The 20,719-nt window shown below is 49.4% G+C and overlaps 1 protein-coding gene across 1 annotated transcript in view; it reads left to right on the top strand.

Annotated features, from left to right (window-relative positions):
* LOC119100054 (gamma-aminobutyric acid receptor subunit beta) overlaps positions 1-20,719 on the top strand; it is a gene marked incomplete at its 3' end in the record, with an annotated part of 104,743 nt that overhangs the window by 36,583 nt on the left and 47,441 nt on the right. The window contains 4 exon segments of the mRNA XM_037223169.1: positions 5,831-5,921; positions 6,693-6,775; positions 14,080-14,211; positions 14,919-14,962. Coding sequence (XP_037079064.1) covers positions 5,831-5,921; positions 6,693-6,775; positions 14,080-14,211; positions 14,919-14,962 — 350 coding nt within the window.

The following is a 20,719-nucleotide window of genomic DNA, read 5'->3' as shown; positions in this document are numbered from 1 at the left end:
ACTGCACCGAATGATCTTCCAGATGGCTGTTTCATTTAAAACCCTCATGTAGATGTGGAACACTCCCGTTAACGTGTCCGCTTTGGCTGCCTACCTTTGGTTACACCTAACGCACGTTCCTAAACAACATTGCAGTCTTCAGGTATTTGATTTTAAAGTAGAAACATTGGACGGGTGAAGGGAGACAATATGCTGGTAATAACTCTAGAAAATTAACACCCATCTATTGCATGGATGGCGTTGGCCCTTGATCAATAACCATGGGGCCCGGTGCTCGTCTATCGTCTATAGCGGTTTAACAGCGATTCATGCGTTTGGTTATTGACGTGGCATAACAATGAGGTAGCATTTCTCCCGCCATGCTGCGTTATAACGCGATGCAACGCAATCAGCACACAGTGGAGTTATGTTGGCCCATATGTCACCGAAATCATGCATCATTAAAGTTATGGCAGATCGCCGCCCTCCATTTCACGGCCGACGTGAGCCAGGCGCCTCTGTTTCCGCTGAAACACCAGCATCCAGTCAAAACGGCACGATCGCACGGCGTAGTGAGTGTCGCCATTGGCGGGCGCGGAGCCGAGCGCGCCGCGTGACTTGCGCCGACTGGCACGCGCTATCCGCATCTCCGGCAGTCTAACCGGCATAGAGGGCCGGTCAGACTGGCCAGACCAGACCAGACCAGACCAGACCAGACCAGACTAGACTGCAGTCCCGAACTGGAAACTCGACGCCGAAACGGCCAGTGGCACTGGTGTGCTGGCAACTGGAGTTCGGATCGGAGCTGGGAGAAGGCAGCTGGACGAAGAGCAGCCTGTGCCAGCAGCAGTCATACCAGCCGGCAGCTGGTACCTGGGGCGGAGAGGACCCCTGACCGGCCGGAACGGCGGGCTGTGGGGGGGGGGAGCCCTGTGGCCCTGTCCAGTCCGAAGCGGGTGTGGATGTGGCCGGCGCGGCGTGGCAGCGACCGCTGAGTGACGTCACGATGATGGATGGGCAGATCGCGCCACCCGCTCTTCTGATGGATGAGAATCGGCGCCTCGTAATGCGGTCCATTGGACGCCAAGAGGCGTGAGTTGAGAGTCCAGTCGGCAGATGTCCAGCATGCCGAAGTTTGGCAGACGGATGCCCACTCTGCGAGGGTCTGGCCGACGGATCTTCGGCCCACGAGAGGCCGGCCAAGGGATATCCTGCCCGCGAGGGTCTGGTCTGCAGCAGTTCGGTGGACGGATGTCCAGTCTGCAAGTCTGGTGGACGGATGACCAGTCTGTGAGAGTCTAGAGAGCGGATGTCCAGTCTACGGGAGTTCAGATGATGGATGTTTAGTCTGCAAGAGTCCGCCTTGCAAGAGTCTGATGAATGGGCGTCCACTCTGCAAGAATTCATCTGACGTGTCGCCGGCCAACGAAGGTCCGGCGTGCAAGAGTCCGGTGAACGAATGTCCAGTCTGCAAGTCATGTCTGAGAGAGTCCTGCAGACGGACGCCAAGCCTGTGAGAATCCCAAATGCAGAGACCAGTCGGCGGAAGCCAGACGGTGGAATCCAACTGCTGAGTCCGGCTGACGAGAGCGTGGCCAGCAAAAGTTTGGTAAGAGAAATCCAGCAGCAGGCACAGCCCAGCTTTGATTTGGCTCTAATATGTGAAAGTTCAGTTGGTAGAGACCAGGGCCGTGGGACGTGGGAGTGCAGCTTATCTGAATCAAGCTAATGAAGTCATGAGCTGGTATTGATTGTGGTGCTGGAGTCCAGGGAGACATTCTAGTCGGCGGAGGTCAGTCGAGAATCGCACAAGCAGGCCTGCGGGCGTCAAAAGGCAAAGTGGTTCTGGACGTATTTGATCTACTGATTAAACTGCACCAGGCTGGCTGGCAAGTCAACACAGCTAATATTGGCTTGATGGCGTCATTTACCCTGTACCTTCTGGCATACCAGAGGTCAATTGTTGTTAGAAATCAGAACTCCCAACTTGCTTTGGCGAAAGCCCGTGAGCTCAGTGTACTTCTTGCTTAATCGAGTTAGCTGACAAGTTTGATTGGCATGGGACGAAGCTGCAAATGAAGCACATGGCCACCGACTGAACAGTGTAACGGATGTCTCCTTTGTTTTGTTTTGGGGATGTTTCGACCGAAGATGTGTTGGTGCACGCATCTTAGGGCTGAGACGAGGCATCAGTATCATAAGTGGAATGATTTTTCTGACTATTGCTCCCGTCTGGGATGGTAATATGTACACAACGCTTCTGCCGGATGACTTCTCAACCCCCAGCCGTCTCTAAGTGCTTTAGAGTCCTACGAAGGATTGGACGATGTTGGGCTTTCAGCCATATACGCGCCACAGCCTAAATTCTCTTCTTGAAACCGCTGGGATTCGAACCAGGGTCTTTTGCGAGTCTAGCACTCTACCAACTGAGGTAACCGGGTAGAGCAGTCATGTTTCCCGGAAAGCAATGCAATTTCATATACTTTCTCGTATGAAATTAATCGAGACGAGCAGACGTCCTTTCCGGCTAGCTCAGCTGGTAGAGCGCTGGACTCGCAATCAGAGGACCCTTACTCGTATACCAGCAATTCCAAGGAGGAATTTGGGCTTGCAAATCACCTTTGGTGATGCTGAAAGCTACTTGCACATGCTGCAACGGTTGGACATGGAAACCCTTGCCGACAAGCGTGCGAACTATCCTTAATATTAAGAAAGGGTATCTCCTGTACATATAAATCTACTTCCAAAGAATCGAGTGGAGATCTCCGGCAGAAATACTCGGAGGGCAAGGGCAAAAACACTCGAAACGTTTTGCTGTGGCACGTGACGGATTGACAGATCGACGGACGAATAGTTCGTGAGATCTTGCAATAGTGAAATATTCACTACACGGGTCTATGCATACCTACAGGGAATCTTTATTGAATGTGTTTCACACATGAGCTGTATGTGTAAGTGCTCGAAACCGTGCCTTTCTTAATATACCGTGCTCTCGCATGGGGAATTTTCTCCCATTTTCTTCATTCCCACGAATGATATTGAAAAGAATGCCCTTTAGCACGGCCGCACGGGTGACCTAACACGTAATGCCGCCGTAGCTATACATTATAACCTACATCACAAAGATCGTCATAGAGATAATAAATTTAAATTTCCATTGCATGTCATCAAGCAATAGGGGCCAAGCACAGCTTGCTCCTTTTTAGACACATTCCTGCTCATCCAAGTGCTTATGCTGTCTGTGGCGCAGGCGACACAACGTGACCTGTTGGGGCGCGCACCACGCAGGCCCAGTTTAAACAGAGCCGGTGGGTCGATGAGAGGCCACTGGCTTACAGGTGGTCACCGGCTGCGGGGCTATCGCTTTCGGCTTACGCGGGAGGCGTTTGACTGATGATGACATCGGGAACAGATGGCATTGTGCAGCGCCTCGTGGCTGAGTACCAGAGGCGGAGTCGGTCGGCCCCAATCGGATGGCGGGGCTGGAGGTTACCAGAGGCATAGAGTCGGTCGGCCTCCATCGGATGACGGGGCTGGAGGTTACCAGAGGCATAGTCGGTCGGCCTCCATCGGATGGCGGGGGCTGGATGTTACCAGAGGGCAGAGTCGGTCGGCCTCCATCGGATGGGCGGGCTGGAGGTTACAGAGGCAGAGTCGGTCGGCCCCCATCGGATGGCGGGGCTGGAGGTTACCAGAGGCATAGTCGCGTCGGCCCCCATCGGATGGCGGGGCTGGTAGGGTTACCAGAGGCGGAGTCGGCTGACTCCATGGGATGGCGGGGCTGGAGGGTACCAGAGGCATAGTCGGTCGGCCCCCATCCGGATGGCGGGGCTGGAGGTTACCAGAGGCATAGTCGGTCGGCCTCATCGGATGGCGGGGCTGGAGGTTTACCAGAGCAGGAGTCGGTCGGCCTCCATCGGATGACGGGGCTGGAGGGTTACCAGAGGCATGTCGGTCGGCCTCCATCGGATGGCGGGGCTGGAGGTTACCAGAGGCAGAGTCGGTCGGCCCCCATCGGATGGCAGGCTGGAGGCTACCAAAGGCAGAGTCGGTCCGCCCCCATCGGATGGTGGGGCTGGAGGTTACCAGAGGCAGAGTCGGTCGGCCTCCATCGGATGGCGGGGCTGGAGGTTACCAGAGGCGGAGTCGGTCGGCCTCCATCGGATGGCGGGGCTGGAGGGTACCAGAGGCAGGGTCGGTCGGCCTCCATCAACTACAGATTTGAGTGTTTGCAATGTCGGGTCCAACGAGTGATGACATTGCGTCGGCGAACCACTTACCCGGTTGATGATATCTGGTGAAATGTGCGACGAAACTTGTGTGCTGGATGATGGCGGGCTTGGGTACAGAAAGCAAAAACGAAAACGTTTCCCGAGCGTCTGCATTCTGTTTATACCGTGGTCTTATTTGGAAGGCGATCGTTACACGAAAAGTTCCACTCACATAAGCAGCGATTCAAAACACAATGACGTTTCTGTAGCCGTTGTCGCTGGACCTGCCGCACCAAACAGCAACGCATGTCTCGGTGCATGCACTCGCCTATTGAAAACGAACGCTCACCTACGAGGCCCCATCATCGCCGCTAGACGACAGACGGCCGATTCGGGCCCTGGCGGGGCGCGGTGACAGGCACACGCCGACGGCCGATCGGCGGCCGGCCCGGCTGTCCCACGCTCAGCTGCAGTCAGGGGATCGGCACCACGAGGCGGAACGGCACACGTGCCGCGCGAGCTGCCGGAACCGCCAAACTAAAACTGTTAGTTTTAGTTTGGTGCGCGGGGGCGGGCGTCAACTGCGGCGCCCAGGCTGATCCGATTGCAGTGCGCCTGCGGTTACTGTCAGCGGAGTAACGAAGCAGTGTGTGCAGCCCCTTGTGCTGACTGATGTCCGGAGGCGATGGGGTTTGATTTTACAGTGGTGTTGTGTGATCATTTATTTTAGCTATTGTAATTTAGCTGATTATGACCTGAGTGTCTGTACCTCCCTGAAGGGCACACAATGAATAGCGCACGGGGAAATAGAGGACAGAGAGATAATACAATGGCATGAGAGGGGATGGAAGAGAAGACTTTGCACAGTGCACATGCCGGACCGACATTTTCAGTAAGTTAGGAAGCAGTATATAGTGAAAATGAAGTTGAATATAACAAGGATGCGACCAGGCAGAAGGCATCTTTAAAAAATAGGGTGTAACTTTTATCCTCTTTGTGATTCCATTGTTCTGGTCTGCAAGACGCGTACGTGGGTTCAGGTAAGGGGAAGGCAGGAGCATGCTTCCAGTTTTGCCAAATGAGATTCCTAAAAAAAAAGATTTGATGGATTTGATCGCAGGAGACACGTGTTGTGCACCCTCTCGGCTCAAAACTCCATTTTAGGTCAGATAATTCCCCACATTCTGATTGCCCCCCCCCCCCCATCCCCCTTGAGTCCTTGGGGTTTGCCTGCACCCATGGGTGCAAAATCCATCCCGACAGCTCAAATGGTTAGAACGTCTGCCTTCCGCTTCATTCACCCTTGGCGGGGTGGGATCGGGTCGCCTTAGACCCTCAACATGCATTGCTGACAGGGATAGCCTGCGGCCGACGGCAGACGCTACGCTTAAGGACAAATGACGTTAGAGGGCAAAAAGATCGTGCTAAGCACTGCAGCACGTGAAGCCTTCATCGCAAACTTTTACTTTCAACCCGAAATTCCTTAATTGAATGGTGGGGTCCAGGCTCCCGCAACGAGCACCCCTCAGCAAGAGGGTGGTGCTGATCCCAGAGATCCCAGTTCCAGGGTGAAGTGGCGACCGGAACGAAATCCATGTATCATGCTGCGTACCTGACATCCACTGTCCTTTTGTTCGCAGATCATATGAAGGGGCTTCGAATATACAAGCTTATTTCGCCAGCCAGCAGCCTTCGAATGCAGTCCGATGGGTTCATCCGATATTCTGTGCTGTACGTATCCAATTCGCATTGTATTGTGCGCAGATCGTATCAAGGGGCTTCGAATATACAAGCTTGTTTCGCAAGCCTGCAGCCTTCGAATGCAGTTAGATGGGCTCATCCGATATTCTATGCTGTACGTATCTAATTAGCACAGAACTCTTAATGAAAACACGGCGAGGGGAAATGTTTAGGAGTTGGAATTTCGGTTGTCAGTTGTCTTCAGATAATCAGGACAATCTCCACTGCTTGCCATGTTAGTTTGATCACAAAAGCGAGCTGGTGAGGCAACATAGCTTTTCGCCACATATAATCAACTCAAAATGGACAGAATACTGACTACGGGAATTTGGGCGAAGTGCTTTAAAGCCACAGAAGGAGGAACATCTCAGGAAGTGGCGTTTCCGAGACCAGTTCTGGGCTTGATTCTTTCCATGCGTCGCCATGGAGAATGCTCAGCATTCTCGAAAAATGGGGGTAACATGGCGCCCAACGGACCCCCATCTCGTCCCTGCTCCTATGCTCAAGGCGCTCAACCTTCAACATCTGTTCAGCAGAATCCATGAAATCACATACAAAATATAACGGTTTTAGTGTTTGAAAATTGGCGGCTGTTTTCCGGTGATACGACATGGCTACTGCAATGCAGTCTTCACTAAAGCCGACCTCCGATCCTGGTGTTTGGCGTGCTGTTGCCTGCAAGGTAGTGCAACTCAGGCTACATGTGAGCTATTCAATGGTCTCAGCGCCATCGACACTGAGCTGTGTTGGCGCCTGTTGCAGCCTCACAGTGACGATAGTCTGCAAGATGAGCTTCCGTGACTACCCGTTCGACTCTCAGCACTGTGTCGTCCACCTGGAGGACTGTGAGTACCGCCCCCGCTCGACGGAGTGACACTGTGGGGCGGCGCAGCAGCCACGCGGGCGGCGCGACAGCGTGGAGGATGTTTGGATGGACAGGACGGATGGAGAATGAGGAGGATGGGCAGCCGCTCAGAGGATGTTTGAACGCTTGCCTGCATGCGTCAGCCCCACGTAGGAATAAAAGATCGCGTAAGAAACCAGTCCACTCTGCTGTGAGCCCCTCAAATAATGTTAGTTGTATTCTACTAAAGCCTACATCCGATCTCGTCACTGTCCGACGCAGCAAGGTCGTTGTTGACGCGTTGCTAGCAAGAGGGTTGCAAAACGCGACCAAAATTTAAAACACTTCAAGCTACGCTTAATGGAGCCCGCATCATTTGCACTTCTAACACATTAGACGATGCATTCGGTAAATACCGGTACATTTTGATACGAAGTTGGTTTCTAGAGTGATAGCATTCACACCTGATCAAAAATAGCAAATGTCATGAAACGTAATGAGAAGTGGCCGAAAAATCTGCTGCTGAGAGCTGAAGAAACCTTCATAAAGATGACGACGGAAAGTGACGACAGTGCAGGTTTTCCTGTGACAGGGGTTCATCCTCGTTGCATTGCACCTCTTGAAAGTTTGTCTTATTTTGTCCTGAATCCTGCACGTCCTCAGGTTTGAATAAGGTTCACGTGAATAAGGTATGAAATGTTACACCTAGGTACAGCCAAATTATTCGTTCTTAAAAAGCGTGCACTTAGACTAGTCACATACCCAGGCATAATGCATGATGTTCGATGTGGTAATGCTCCTGTTGGACTATGGTATTAACCATTTCGAATGTTGCAAGCTCCTGGCAGAGAGAGAGAGAGAGAGAGGGAGAGAGAAAGAAAGGGAGTGAGAGAGAGAGAAAGAGAGCGAGAGAGGAAGAGACAGAAAAGGAACAAAGAGAGAGGCAAGCAAGAATATGTATATATATATATATATATATATATATATATATATATATATATATATATATATATACATGACCTACACAGTGACGTAAATGTTCTTTATTATGCATGTTTTATGGTATGTGGGTCTTTGAGGTCATGCTGAGTCAAAAAGATGAATATAGCTTCGGTTTTATTGCAAAATTAGACGCAATAGTTATGTGTCGAATTGTATAGGCAGTCATAAATCTATGCCCGTATTGTGTGATATCTAATACGCGTAATCAGCAAATTAGTCATGAAATTGGCGCGTTCAGGATAACCTTTAGACTGAAATGACGCGTTAAAAATTTTCATACTTCTTCGCTGATTGTGGTCCAAAATAATCAGGAAGCATTCAGCAGGCTCTACAGCTAAGAAGTGCTATCAGCGTTTAATTGCCTGATGTGCCTTTATCGTGGGCTAGGTTAGCCTTATGCTGAAGGTGACTTGTGGCCTTGAATTATAAACTGAAATTTACCTGTATGATGACGCGTCGACATGTGACACTTTCAGGCGCGAAAGAATCCACGAACCAATTTTGTTCCAAGAGATCAATGCGTGGTGTCAATGCGACTTGGCGGTTTAGAATGTAGAATGAATTGAACCATTTTGCCTTCATAGTATAAAGTATATTTTGTGCCCTGAGTCACGTGCAAAACCCGCAAGATCAGTTATCGTTCCCATATCGCTGGCCTTGCGTCAAAGGGCCAGCTAATCATTTTGTCTCTCAAGTTGGCTTACAGCTTCACGTTTGACCTGATGTGACCGAATGTTTCGCTACATAATGTATCACGGGACAATTAATGTGCGCAATCGTTTTCGATTCAAATTACATCTCTGATGTTGAAGATGAGTGATAGATGCAGGATGAATTCTGATTAAAAATATTGATTTTATAATATGAAAATGTGCACTGAAACAAGTGGTGAAAATACAATGTTGACTGAAGCACCGTCAAACGACATGTTAACTTGTTTTTACGGTTTGCAAAGCAAATTACTAATACAAAAAACTAACAGAATGATTGTTGGCTCTTATCATATTGTCGAGCGGCCGGAAAGTTAAAGGAGCGCCCTGAAACTGAAAAAGTCCCCCATTTGTGTTTTCGTCATGACAGGCCAGGTCACGGAATTTCGATTACAGTCTTAAGCTGCCGGTTTGGTCGTTGTCCTCGCTTAAGATGAAATTTTCACGGCTACATTAAGAGGATCAGAAATTTGAGAACATTGAGAGATTGATAAATATTGTAAATAGTTTGCTCAAAGTCTGTGGTATGCTACTAATAACAATGTGATCGCTTGAACTATCACTTGAGTGTCCCACCTGCCTTTTGCGCTTGGTTGAGTGCTCTCATCGCCAACAAGTTGACCAAACGTTACATCCACAGCGGCTACCGTGAAACCGACTCGACGGCAAGACGGCCCAACAGCCGGATGTAGTCATGAACGCTAGCGTGCGCTGGGACTGTTTGACCCCACCGGCAACACTGGGTCAACACGAACAGGACTTCCGGTCTGAGTCCACACAGCTGGCGAGCCCTATATGACGTTTTTATTCACGATAGAAAAGGCCATCGCAATATCAGCGCGGCAGAAACATTACGCATCACCGAGTTTGATGAGTATCGCCGGCTCTCCAAGTCGGATGATAGCACTAAAAGGCCTTTGACAATGGACAGGCTGAAAACGTAACGATCGAGGGCCACTGTATGGGGCTCTAAAAATAAAATAATGAAAATGATATTCGGCTGCAGTGCACGAGGCAGGAGGTAAGCAAAGGCAGTTCGAAAGAAACTTCCTTCAATGCTTAACCCTCATGCGATAGGGGAGGGGTTAACATTACCTCTAAGGTTTTTTATGATACCTCTCCGCCATGTCGTGAAGTTGCGCCGAAATTTTCAGCAACCTATAAATAATCTGTTGAGCGTTTATTTACATCAAAAGCCCGTCTCTAACATTTCTGGTTTCGGAAGGGTGAGGTTTAAGGAACACCGCGTTGCGAGCTACGGCCTGCGCGCGCGTCGGGCGGTGACGGGCGATTCCTCGGCCTGCGCGCACGCAGGGCTGACACTGTTGCAATCACGGAACTATACACCATAAATATGCCCCCCCCCCCAAAAAAAAAAATGCATGGAACTACATATCATTGTACTCCGAATTGAACAAGGTACACGTCCATACAGACTTGGGCGCTACCATGCATTATCTCGCACCTATGAGCGTGTTAAGCTGAAAAGATTGATTTTCAAGAACATTCGGCCTTTTGACTTAACATAATCGGGTTAATTATGACATGGCAACATTCAGCTTGCTACCGATCACGAGATGCCGCTGAGACTAAACCACTCGCGTGCTTTTCTAGGCCTTATCTTTCTAAGTTTGAAAACGGCTGGGGTCACATTGACGCCGCCTATCACTCAGCCTTAGAAAAACGGCGAATCAGGGCGAGCGCCAAAACATTCTACGTAAAGGGGTGCAGCGGTGAGAAAACTGTGCCTGGTTCGCTGTGTTTTTATAACTGATCCCATTTTTTTCATGGACAGATTGATGGGTTCAGAGCTCACGCTATCAATGCTTGTTGCGTGGGTCCGGACCCTTACCACCGATCGCGCAATTCCATGTCAACGGCAAAAATCTGTGGCGGAAGTTTAACGTGCTGCAATGTTTCGCGCGGTCCGTCCTGCCCGTTGGCGTCATCTTACCTCAAGCGCGGTCGCTGGCCACCAGTCGCAGCTCATACCTGCCAACGGCAAAAAGCGAGCGCTTAAAGCGGCTCGAACTCACCCCGCCACGGGGGAAGGATCAGAAGGCAGGCGCTCGAACGAACTGAGTCATCGGGAAGGACTATGGTAACGAACTATGGTGCGTGGTTATGGACACATGGTTATCAGAAAATATAGGCAAGCTCTCGCCTGTGATTCTTATACTTTTACAGCAGTTTACAGAAGAAGAAAATGTTCTAGCTTATGCACGGTTTGACCCGACATATCAGGCTACAGTTTATGATTGGTTTGCACAACTATTGTTACAAAAATACATGAGCATTTTCAGTTAAAGAGCTTGAAGTGCAAATCGGTATGGACGCCGACTGACCTAACGAATCGCCGACAGCGCACATGCAAATTCAAATCTGAGAAGAGGGAACGTTTTTTAGATATAAATAGAGTTAGTCGCCTTTTGGAATGATATGTGAAGACCACTGAGAAAGAAAGCGTAAGCTAGAGCGATAGACTTGTGATGGGAGTAATGCCACTGCAGTACCGTCAAGGCATAATGAGGACATAATTTAAATTGCTTTCTAGCCCAAATTACGCTGGTGACGCTTTGTAACAACACTACACTTCTTCCCTGCTGTCGAGACTGCCGTCGTCATGGCAACCTCCGTGCGCACCTCTACAGGTGCGAAGGAAAACAAAGTTTACGTTTACGAAAGAAAAGAATGTTTATGATTTACCCAGCGAGCGAGGGCTTGTTACCGAGAAGCGTATTGGTTTAAGTTTGAACCAGTGCATCATATGGGTCGTGGGATAGTCGCATTCTCAAAGCCAAAGTGCGTCTCGAAAAGAGCCACGGGGCGAACGCGATATGAGTGCAATCTATGAGAGAAACGATAGCCGTAGCACAACGTTTCGTTGAATTCGTGAGATGATATCCTCATGTTCGCACCTATTTTTGTCTAAATAGTGTTTCAAGCTTTCGTAGCATTTATTACACAAACATTATAACCGCTAGTGTGTTGCATACCTTAAAGAACACACATATTTGAAAAATGAAGGCAATTAAATGTGCTTCTTTGTGGTGAGCAGGTAGTCAAATGAGATTTCTCCCTCTGGGTTGGCTACTTTAAATCAAACTTCTGAGTCATTCAGAAGCATTTCGAGAAAATGGGTATTGTTGTTCAAATCTTACGCGTCTGATGTAAGCATGACTGAAAAGTACCAAAAAGGTGGTATACTCTTTTTAAACTAGGTCAGTTCAGATCCTAGACATTACATCTAAGTTCAGTCTTACAAACCAAAATCAAATGCATCACGTTTTGGGTGACAAAAGTTGCAACGGCCATGACACTATACTGCCTCCCCCCCCCCCACACACCACTCATGTAATAGTTTTATTCTTCAGTACGCTTGGCGTGCAACCAAAGAGAGAGCTTAAAAATTGATTGTCATGCAATGTACACGTGCAGTAGTGTTATCCGCACGTGAAGTAAAATGACGTGCTGGCTCAGCATCGATAATTGGCTTTTCTCTACCCTGAACCTGTTTCCAGCAGATGAAACAAAAAGCCTTTAGCAAGTTGACTCCAGTTTTTTCCACGCCACCATGCATCACTTGGTGAATATGGCGCCAGGCCAAGGCGTTATATAAAATACATAATCATAAGATTAAAAATATTCCCTTTCCGCGACGTAAATACAACCTAGCACGAAATGTGTTGAGGATAAAATCCATTGATTGCAGGCGAATGTTATGCAGTGCACGTGACATGCTCTGTGACATGACACTTCTAGCATGACTTATCCCCAGTTTGCTGCCCTTACCCCTGCACCGAGTGTTCCAGCGGCGGCACTGATCAGCAGCGCATTCCACTACAGGCCGACAGCAAATAAGCCGCTCCCCATGCCCGTGCAGGATACTCGGCGACGAGAGATGATTATGATATCTGATCGACTGAGCATGCAGCACTTCAAAAAACTGATGCTTAGAAAGATGTGAACAGATGTGTGAACGCATAAACTCTTCATTATCAAATGTTTTTGTCGCTGGTATGTTCATGGGTAGCATTGTTAGGATCCGGTGTAACCTAGTTTGCCAAGTAAAAATTGCCATCTCTCCGTTTTGCATTTATCAAACTCAAAGGGCTCATTCCATTATGCCAATTTTGCCGCTCATTTGCTTTCAGTTCAGTCAAATTCAACATATTACAGCTCATGCTGCCATAAAATGATAAACCACATGTGGCTGGGAACATATTTCATATTTTGAGGAGGTGACGTGCTCATCCATCCCACGCCACTGAAACAGTTAGTTCAATTCTTTTAAGAAAATTTTCTTTCAGTTTAATTCGATTCCCGGCGCGATCCATAGTCAGGGAAGTGATCCTTGGAGGCTAGCGCTGTGAGGGCACATCTCATGGTCAGGCAGCTGCTTCTTGACCCCCTTATCCGTCGGGCTGAGTTATGAATGGGCAATGTTTTACGACTCGCGTCAAACACTACATGGCCTGCCAGCGCGAAACAAGATGTATCGCCACTTATGGCTGGGTCCGAGCGCTCGTTTATGAAATTAATCGGAGGATTCTCTGGCACATGGGTCGCCAGCATTCCCTGAAGACGTAAGGCTTTTAAGTGAACGCATAATGAAAAGTGGAATTGTCAGATACAGTATGTTTATACCATGTGATTCTTTGTTCCGCGTCCTGACATATCACTTCAGGTCAGAAATTACGCAAATCTGTCGATAAATTTGATTGATTTACCACAAAGAAAGTGCCAGTGTCATGTTAATGCACGCTATCGAGAGACCTGGGGAGAAAATCAAACACCATCTAGCGGCCTGTCCTGACCACGTTATTTTACAAAAAAGCAGACATTATTTTACTATTCTGTTTTTAACAATAGTTTAACACTCACAAAATGCCCCATCCCTAAATTCCCCATCCGACCTCTGGCTCTGGACCATGCCACGTCCACAGAAACCCCATGTATATATATATATATATATATATATATATATATATATATATATATATATATATAGTTGTCGAAGGGTAGAAGAGCCTGTGTAATATCGTATTACTAGATAGCAGGGGGACAGCAAATCCGCGGGTAGTTTTAGCTGGCGAAATACTCGGTGCCATCAGGTCAATTCGCCAGGAGATAGCGATTTTCGCTGGCGTGTGGCTTCGTTGCCGAAGCTTTTATTTCATGCAGCGATTTGCTGACTTATCCAGCCAACTGTACTATGTTTCCGATTGTTTAAGCACCAATCTTATCTTATCCAGTTCGGCGTCGTGTCAGGCATTCAAGGTGCGTAGGTGGTGTAACATGCGTAATATGCGCTGTAACCCTGGGGCTATTCCGTGCCACTGATGGTTCACCCAGTGCTGTCAGACTCGGACCGGACCGAGGAGGTAGTGTATGACCCCCTCCCGCACTGCCCGTGAAACTTGTGTGTCATGCTCTGTCAGACTCAATTAGACTCGTTGGCGGACCAGCTGTCAGTGCTACTGTCCGCTGTGTGTCGCCAGACTCGTGCCGGACGAGGAGGTAGTGTATGATCCCCCCCCCCCCCCACACGCTGCCCCAGCTGCCAGTGCCACTGTCCGCTGCGTGTCGCCAGACTCGTACCGGACCGAGGAGGTGGTGTACGAATGGGAGACGCCAGGCATTGAGGTCAGCCCCGACCTGACCCACGACCACTACGACATCAAGGTGGAGGTGCTGGACACGCAAAACTACAGCCACCACACGAGTAAGTACGACCAGCCACCTAGCTCGGGGGCAGCGACCTCCACGGTCATTCTCGGCCAGGCCGGTCGACCTTACGACCTGCACACCACCAAGGGACACCTGATTGCCATGATTTATCCCATTGCAGGGTCAGTGTGCTCTATTTCTGTGAGTGTTTCTTTGGTCGATGAATCAGCACTTTGTGGCTGCACAGTGCTCATGCAGGCACATATATGGGAGGTCACCCATTTCAGAGGCTAGTCACAGTGCGTAGTGCGACTTTGCAGAGACCTAATGAGTTCGCAGCTGTTTTGCTGAGTTGTCGACCTTTAAGATGCCAGGAGGTTCTGGCTTAACGACACGACACCACAAACATCGGTTATACTGGGAGCACTCGTCGATTCAAGCTGGTCTAATGATCAAGAACAAAGCAACAAAAGAAAAAAAGGAGCTAAAGGCCTTTCTTTCCGATAGCAAGCTTACGAATACGTCTCGTGTCCAGCTCGCTAGCACCTCGAACATCCACCTCAAACCCCTCCAGCGCAGTATTCCCCATACTACAAATACGGGGTGCGCAACGCCAGCTGAGAACAGAACATCGCAGAGTCAAATGACGCAGGGAAGCGTTATTCCGCATTCCAAAGTATATTACGGTGCCGGCGTTGTCACGTTTGCGGTGCCCGGACAGCTCGAAGCCGCTCTGATTACCACTTTGCCGGATTATTACAGACGTGAATCGAAAGGTCAGCCCTTTGAGACCCGAAGCCTCCGCAGCCGGGCGGCACAGCACTCTCGGCCAGAATCGCCGAACTAGTCCAACTGCACCATCCACAGCGGCTCTCCGTTGATCACGCAGAATCGCTGACAGGGGCTGACGTACGCCGACATTCTTCAGCCAGACGACACCTCCGCCGCGACCCTGCGCGCCCGACGGCGCTGGCGAGGTCGTCGAGTCGGAGTCGTCAATTGGCCGGGCGTCCCCTAACTGGCCCGCGGCAGTCTTGGTCATCACAAGTTTGCCGTTAGCGAAACGGATCGCTGACGAGATGGTCGCGGCGAGAGGTGTGAGGCGACGAAATCGGCTCCACACTGCCCCGTCCAAGGCTGGCGTCCGAAGAGAGACGAGGCGCTCGAAATCTCACCCGGATCTCTGCACGTGCGCTGCTTCTTGCCGACACCTGGTTGTAGGCTGAAGCGGTAGGCACGCCATTACAAGCTCCAGCCAACAATAGATCTGTGACGGCAGTCCTGTTGGCCTCAAGTGTTGGCGTGCACCGGCGGCGCCATTCAGTCCACCGATTTTCACCAGCAATCTGCTACTCCTGACTTATGGATGCTAATTACTCCATATATTTATGGTGGCTGCTTGCAACTGCATTACTTCCTATGAACGAACTTTCGTTGATGAAGGCTTAGGACCAAGAACATTTTTATTGGCAAAATGTCATAGGTCATGCCATGACATGGTCATGTACATACAAGTTCTTGATTAAACGCGTCATACACTATCCAAAATTATAAAAACTCACGGAACACGAAGCAGTACACGTCGGAAATACAACAAGGCGGACAAAAGAAGTCTTAACCTTGATACATGAAGGAAGACCATTCGTCACATTATGAAAAAAACGCTATAAATTTTATCATTTACATCCAGAAACCACTAGCGAAATCAATCTCCACTAATCTTGTTACTTCTCCATGTAGTTCTGGCGATGAAGCGAAAGCAGTCTATTAAATTCAAACTGGTGAGAAAATATTCTCAGAACTTCACAATCACCTCGCTCGCTGCGCGCTGCATAAATCGTCGTTCTGACATGGCTACGTCCAACTGTAGCCTTATTGAATTGCATTTGTATTTGCAGAGGCATAAAGCATTCCAGCGAGCACGTGGACATTCCTGCTCAGGGTCATGGTACAAGGCCAACACATGCACTTGCCTGGACATACATATCACAGTCCACGCATACAAGATTGACAGAATAGGGCAGGACAGAACAAGACAAGACTAAGTGGATCATAAGCCATAACGTCAACCCGACTAGCAGCCAATTGCTGCAGCTTCACAGCCTGGCAACGTGGTAAAAATCGTACAGTTTAGTTTCGTGGAGATCAGTGTGAATTTACGCCATCAGGCCTCGGTCTCACCCACCGCCTCCACCTCTGCCATGCTCTCTTTGCTGTTGATGCGTCGCCCTTTGACCGCGAACCCTCACCTGACCTGCCCGCCCGGTTTGACACACCGCAGGTCCACAGATGCTGGGCTGACCGCCATCCGTCTTTATGCTGATTGGTCGATCCTGAGCGAGGGGAGGGGCAACAGGCAGTAGAACCCAACGTACATGCGCGATAGCATGAACACATGCGGTATCCTTGGCACCAAAGTGGCTGAACTTCGCCACACTGCAGTCCTAACAAACAGAGGCCGGATGTCATCCGCCAACCCGCCGTGCGTGACCGAGGCTCGGTACCCACACCGCGCCCTCCCGGCCTCTGACCGCGGCCTGGGGAGGTGCAGCAACTTGCCCTGCCTGGTCACCCTTTCTCATGTGGCGTTGACACGGACTCGAAGGCTGGAGAATCGCACTTGTCCATCAGTCAGAATTAGGAAGGCAGATGTGCGCGAAGTTGACAGGCTGTGATCCGCCGGCCTGCTGCAGTCACCCGCTGGAGCGTCTGCAGCAGGTCGGATACGTGGTCAAACTTGCGGCGGTCCAGGATGACCCCTGCACCGCACTAAGAACAATCTTAATGCTGCCCAGTCTTTTTGAACGAATATCCTGGACAGAGAGGTAACAAGGTCACAGCGGCGGCCTCAGCTGTGACACATGTACGTTTCATGACATGACCCGGTCGGGGGAGCCCAGGCTCCTTACCCCTCGCGTGTTTCCAGCGTGACACCCCGAAGATTGAGAAAAAGACGACAGACTGAAGGATGAGCCTGAGCTAAACTCGCAGGCTTACATAATTTTCTGAATCTTCAGTATCAGAATCGAGTCGCAACAGAACCCCTCGAGCTCTACTTTCTCCTATAACGTTCGAAATGCACGCTCGCCTGTCGCATAGAAAGGGTGCATACGCCGCCCGTTTGCAGGCCGAGCACGCTACATTGTCAGCCACGGGTTCGAGTCTGACCCTGCTGCATCTGTGAAATGAACCATTTCACTTGAGTGCGAGTCTTAGATGTTAATGAGTTCGGAATCAAGTCAGAACCCGACCAGACTCGGATCCTTGCCTAGCTCTAGAATCACCAGCTTCTGCTGGATGGGTCTCACTGGTGAATGACGGTTTGTTTCAGCTTGTTTCTCGCAAAAAGTATGCGATGCCTTCTCGTCGACAGACATGTGTGACTGCACCTGTCACAGTTCTGTAGCACTTTTTCGGTCCGTGGACATACAGCAAGTGTCTTAGCACGGCAGAATGCGGATGGGTACAACAGAGATACACTCGACTCATACGGAACGCATCGCCATGAACAAGCAACTGCCGTCTGGCGCACGACGACTGATTGCTACCAGTGGCTGTCTGACCGCGTGTCCCCCGCTAACATGAACCGGCATCCCGTACGCTTCCCGGAAGTGGATAGAAAACAAGTTACCAATTCCAGACATTCGTCACACGCAGCAACCTTAAGCCGGATTATAACGTTCGTTCATCACGAATCGTGTCTGGCTGTTTTGAGACCGCTCATTTGCAGAACACATATATCATACCAGACAAATGTAGGAGGGGATGGACGCGACTGAGCCTATGTGGAAACGAATTTGAAATGGCGGGTTCTTCAAGGGCAAGTGACAGTGGGTGCTCTACATAATTTAATTCAGGGATAATTACACTAAGCTAAGAGCGGTTGCATTGACAATATAGCGGAGGAGGCGGGCATACCATGCACCATGTTCTTTTGCATTTGGTTGCTTCGTCTGGATGAGTGGGTGATACCATGTTCTTCGCTATTGAGAAAAAATTTTGCAAGTCATTAAAATTGCTCCCATTTATTGGCGGGAAGCCTCTCATCACATGTGTCCTACGTAGGCAAAAATGGCACATGCAATAGGGAACAAGAAGCTCAGGGATCTTATGTCACGTGGCCTGTTCCTCGTCACGTTCCGGCCGGTTACATGCATTGGTCAGTTCAATTTATGCACTTCATGAAAATTCATTGTACGGTATCAATATCGAAGAACAGGTGACCATACAGCTCGCAACGATGATCGCAGGGAGCGGACAAACTGATATGAATCTTCTGGATGATCAAGAGTTTAGCTAGAACCGCTCCCAGCGTTTCGGTCACACTGGAAAACGTAAAAGTGGAACAAGGCCAGGGATATCCATTACCATGCCGCGCGAAATATAATTATTAAACTATCAGTCATTTTTGCGAAAACATATGCTTCCAAAAGACATAAAGCCAAGAGGGGAACCAAGTCGTATCGCTCAAAGACGGTAAAAAAACACACGCTATGCCCAAAATGGCCCTGTTTGCGGTTCTTTGCTTTATATATGATGTAAATGATCTCACATTCTCTATCATATAGTAACTTATGGTTTATTTGGCCGATCGGCCTCTTACTATTGGTCAAGTCGGACCTGGCTGAACAGAATTGTCAGATTATTGCCTAGGCAATAGCGCTTGACCGCCGGGTCCCGGAGAATGCTATGGATTTGTCATCCAGAGACACCGGATCCCGCACCGAACCTGGCGGTTAGGTCCAATTGCGGCTCATCATCAAATTAAGCCATGGTAATAACCACGAAAGATAAAAGAAAAGCATTCCGTACATTTTACATAACGCAAACTACAGCACACAACGGAGTGTGTGAGGTGCAAGCATAATAGATATTGCAATTCTTGAAAACGTGAACGTGAATGTTTTCCGAATTCCGTCTGTAATCTGTTAAAACGAAGACATCACGGGAGATTTCAGACCGCCACGAGTGTCGTGGAAGATGTCTTAAGAGGCTTATAGAGAAGCGAAAGTTCTAATGGATCGCGGGCTAAGCGTAAACACAGCGGCGGGCGGTGGGCGTCCAGAATTGAGCCTGTGAAGACGTGTGGCAGTTGCAGTAGTTGCTCGGGAGACTCGAGCTGGGCTTTGCGAAGAAAGGTTTTGAAACAAGGACGATGAGTGCACCTTTCCCGGAAAGGATTATGGAGACTAAGATCTCGACACGGCACTTGGAGATAAGCGAGTGAGATAGGCTTAAGTGGCTGCGATAAGCCACGTGTTTTATTTGAAATATCGATTTCAAAAGATCTGTGACAGATATGGAAACATGCATGAACATGTTTCATAATATAACATATTTATAAGCCTTCGGTTTTTTGTTTTAAGTCAGTGTCCATCTGCTTAGCAAGACGCCCGCACAGCGGCCCCCTGAACAAGAACGTTCTTATCCAAAATGCGTAATTGCCGGCGCCTGCTGATGCCTTACAACATGTTTGGCCACTAGGCGCGTGGAGAGACCTCCATGTCTGGCTCCCAGACCACACTGGCCGTGGGAAAGACACCAGTCCAAATTTCTGATCATTTTCGACAATGCGTTCCATAAATCGCGTACTTGGTCTACCTTTCATATCCTTAGTGCACTCTTACGATTGCCATTTCAAATGCGACGTCCTGCATGTGTGAGCCGTTGGTTGTGCTGGACGTATTGTGCGGGTGTGAGAGCAATTCAGGGTACTGATGTCGAGCCGGCTCTGCTTTTGGTCTAGGAGGAAATGACAACTGCATCAGGGCAGCTTCTCAAATGTTACATGAATTTTGCAGTTTTTCGTTGAAAGAATTTGATTGGCAACACGTTGTCACTGATCTGGGATACCGATGATGTAGATATGCGCTGGGAAATCCGAGGGACGGGTTTCGATTTCCAGTGATGGTCGCCCTTCCTGTCAGGTGAGAGGCAAGTGACGCCATATAGCCTCAGCAGCTGTGAAAGTGCGTCGTAAAGCCTCGAAGACACACACACACACACACACACACACACACACACACACACACACACACACACACACACACACACACACACACACACACACACACACACACACACACACACACACACACACACACACACACACACACACACACACACACACACACACACACACACACACACACCACTCAGACCTAAGTTTGTGAGACGTGGCAGAGTTTCCCGTGTACATTAAGTCAGTTTAATCGCCAACGAATATAGATTTCTGTGCTATTTTCGGAGGGAATGTTCCAGGTACGTCTCACGATATCGGCGAGGCAGACAGCCGTTTTCTTTGTCAGGGCAGGTGGAGTGTGCCGCAGTAATGGCTCATAAATGCTAGATCCGTCACCTGCTGGAGCGAAGGAGGTAATGTCCATAGTAGCTAGCAGTGATTTGTTTTGGACTTTTCTTGAAAATGGGCTTATGTGGCCTTCTCCTGCCTCTTGGAGGAACGACTTCAAAGAGGCGGGAGGAGGCACGTGTTAAAAAAATAGATGGCGTGTGACCAGTGTACCACAGCACTCCCTGGATTTGTGCACTGGTATCATCGGTAC

Source organism: Pollicipes pollicipes, unplaced genomic scaffold, assembly GCF_011947565.3.
Source record: "Pollicipes pollicipes isolate AB1234 unplaced genomic scaffold, Ppol_2.1 Scaffold_4881;HRSCAF=5763_pilon_pilon_pilon, whole genome shotgun sequence".
Lineage (NCBI taxonomy): Eukaryota > Metazoa > Arthropoda > Thecostraca > Pollicipedomorpha > Pollicipedidae > Pollicipes > Pollicipes pollicipes.
Note: the sequence above shows the minus strand (reverse complement) of the source record. Positions and strands in the feature narration are given on the sequence as shown.